The 2832-nt window shown below is 32.9% G+C and overlaps 1 protein-coding gene across 1 annotated transcript in view; it reads left to right on the top strand.

Annotated features, from left to right (window-relative positions):
- Nucleotides 1-2832, top strand: part of LOC108736254 — a 25661-nt gene that overhangs the window by 17600 nt on the left and 5229 nt on the right. Inside the window, exons 9-12 of the mRNA XM_018468612.2 lie at nt 938-1027; nt 1209-1367; nt 1423-1560; nt 1622-1784. Of these exons, the coding sequence (XP_018324114.1) occupies nt 938-1027; nt 1209-1367; nt 1423-1560; nt 1622-1784 (550 nt within the window). The remainder of the gene's footprint in view (nt 1-937; nt 1028-1208; nt 1368-1422; nt 1561-1621; nt 1785-2832) is intronic.

Below are 2832 nucleotides of genomic sequence, written 5' to 3' on the forward strand. Positions count from 1 at the left end.
TCGACATCTGTCTCTCTCCTACTTGAGTGAGCGATGCGTCCGCGTGGACAGCTGCTATACAATAATACATTTCTATTTACCTCCTTCTCTATATCCATACAAAATATCTATCAAACAAATAAAATTAAAATTTTCTTTTGAAAAATGAAACCATCCCATTGGTATTTTCTTATGACGTTGTCACGTTCAACTATCGTCAGTAAACCGACTTTACAGACAATCGATTTTTTTTTGTTTATTTTCGGTTTTTCCATGCTTTAATATTGTCGGAGGTATTTTTAAATAACACCATCGAAAAGAGCATCGTTAAAAATATAGAAACACTGGTTATCGAATATTTTTTCGTCGTACTCATTACGTGGGAAAGGTTAAAATGGAAATGTGTTCTCTGAGCATTTATGGATTAATGTGATGTGACATAAACCATATGAATATCGTTTTCTATTACTTTTAAGACAATTACGACAAACATTAACAATTTAAGAAAAAAACTTCAAAAAAAAAATTTTGCAGACCTGTGTAATCAATTCCTAAAATAAAATTAATTTGAAATACGAATCGTCACACTACATAGTTTTTTTACGGATCAGCTTATCTAGCTTCATAAAAATCCGTTAAAGAAATGCATGATTAAAAAGTAAGCGTCTTTTTTTTAGGAAATCCATGACAAGTTTTTAATATATTCGTTCCAATCATTTTGTATTCAATATTCGAATGTTAGTATCGCGTAACATTATACACCAATGTAGGATTTAACAGATTCGCCGATTACAAGATTTTGTTGTGAGCCATTTACATAAGTATAACTGTATACGTGTTTGTAAGTATACGTATGTACGTACGTCACCTAAACTCAACATTACGTGATGACCGAACTTCGATTTCTATTTCAGTCGGCGGAACAAAAATGCTTCGTAATTATGTGTCTGCATGTTAAAATGTTCTGTGCTACTTATACGATAAAGATAAAACGTGTTTATCTTTAATTTATGCTGTTATTATCATCGAACTGTTTTTTTCAGTATGGGTACGTGTAGACGGTTACTATCTTTAACTTGTACTATATGATTATTATAAGTTTTGGATATCTAGCAACCTAATAGCAAGCAATGTCAGTGCTAAATTATCAGCGTTAAACATCTATCATTTTTTCCGTGATGAATCCCTCTACAGCAGTAGAAGTTGAAAATCCTGAAACACTTTTTCAGACCGGGACCAAAGATGAAATGCAGTTTTCGCCTATAATAGAAACGAAACAAGGGTTACTGAGGGGAATAGTCAAGGACAATACATATACCAACATTCCTTATTTTGCCTTCCTTGGTGTACCGTATGCCCTTCCCCCTTTAAATGACCTGAGATTTCAGGTAATCTGTTAGCTATATAGTTTTTAACTTTGTTTTAACTATCGTTTGATGTTAGTCTCCAAAGGAACCTCAAACATGGGAAGGAGTTCGTGATGTTATAGATGAACAGCCAGGATGTTATTCAAGGCATCCCATATTTGGAAGTATTGTTGGTTGCGAAGATTGTTTATATATAAATGTCTTTTCTCCTGAGGTAAATTATAATTATAAGATTAACAGTAACGTTTTAAACGACGGCGGCGTTTTCTTTGCAGCTTCCAGAAAAGAAAGTGGATTTTGTTCCTAAGCCCGTTATGGTATACATTCATGGAGGAAGCTTTATACAGGGATCAGGAAGTCTTGAACTTTATGGTCCAGAGTTTCTGATTGCCGAAAACGTTGTACTCATTACCTTCAATTATAGGGTCGGACTTTTAGGTAAAGAAAGCAGTTCCATTCTTATTATTTCGGCATAAACACTTTATCTTTTGTTTTCTCACAAACAATTTTACTTAACCGTAATAAGAGAGTAATAGGATTTTTAATGTTTCAAAAATTTTTATAATCTTGCTCTGCCATTTTTTTACAGTTGATATTGTTGTGTAATGAAACACCTTTCGCACTTATAACCAATTCAATTTTTTAATTAATTACTAGCGACCCGCCCCGGCTTCGCACGGGTGCAATGCTGATATTAGATATACTACAGAATGCTTTTTTATACAACGTTCACAGCTTTTTTGTCATTAGACAATACCAACGTGTTTTCTTTAGAGGTTACGCTTGAAAGAGCGACATATAATTGACCATGCCCCCGGCCTGTGCCGCCGCAAGCGCTAGGTCCCTGCAATTTAAATCTCTAATATCTAATTTAAATTACATGCTGTAAAGGGCCATATTGATGTATATTAAATGCACAATGTATTTAAGGTATTTAATTGGATAAGGATTAATGCTGTATTGCTTAAAATCGCTGCGTAAATAAGCCATTATTTCTCGTAAAAACTAAAGGATAAGAAATGGTTGTACAATACTGTAGTACATTATTTTGATCTATCTCGTAAGGTTCAGCCAGCGTTTGTAATATAAGCGCAGAAAAATGTGTTTATTTACGACATCACATTAGAAATCTACAAAATTATCAGTGTTTCTCTACTATTTTATGCATGTATTATGTACATATAAACCTCCCTGTTCATCACTCTATCTATTAAAAAAAACCGCATCAAAATCCGTTGCGTAGTTTTAAAGATCTAAACATACAAAGGGACAGACAGATAACTGGAAACGAGTTTGTTTAATATTATGTAGTGATTATCAATAACACAGGTCTGCGATAAAAAAGTTTTTTGTGTAAATTTATCTTAAACATGCAAATGTTGGTCTATAATTTGCAAATATAAAATTTGTTTTAACGTATCACGTCACATTTTTTTTTGGTATGTAGATTAATATATATATATATATATGTAGCTCTTCGAATCGG

This window comes from Agrilus planipennis, unplaced genomic scaffold, assembly GCF_000699045.2.
Source record: "Agrilus planipennis isolate EAB-ADULT unplaced genomic scaffold, Apla_2.0 scaffold97, whole genome shotgun sequence".
NCBI lineage: Eukaryota > Metazoa > Arthropoda > Insecta > Coleoptera > Buprestidae > Agrilus > Agrilus planipennis.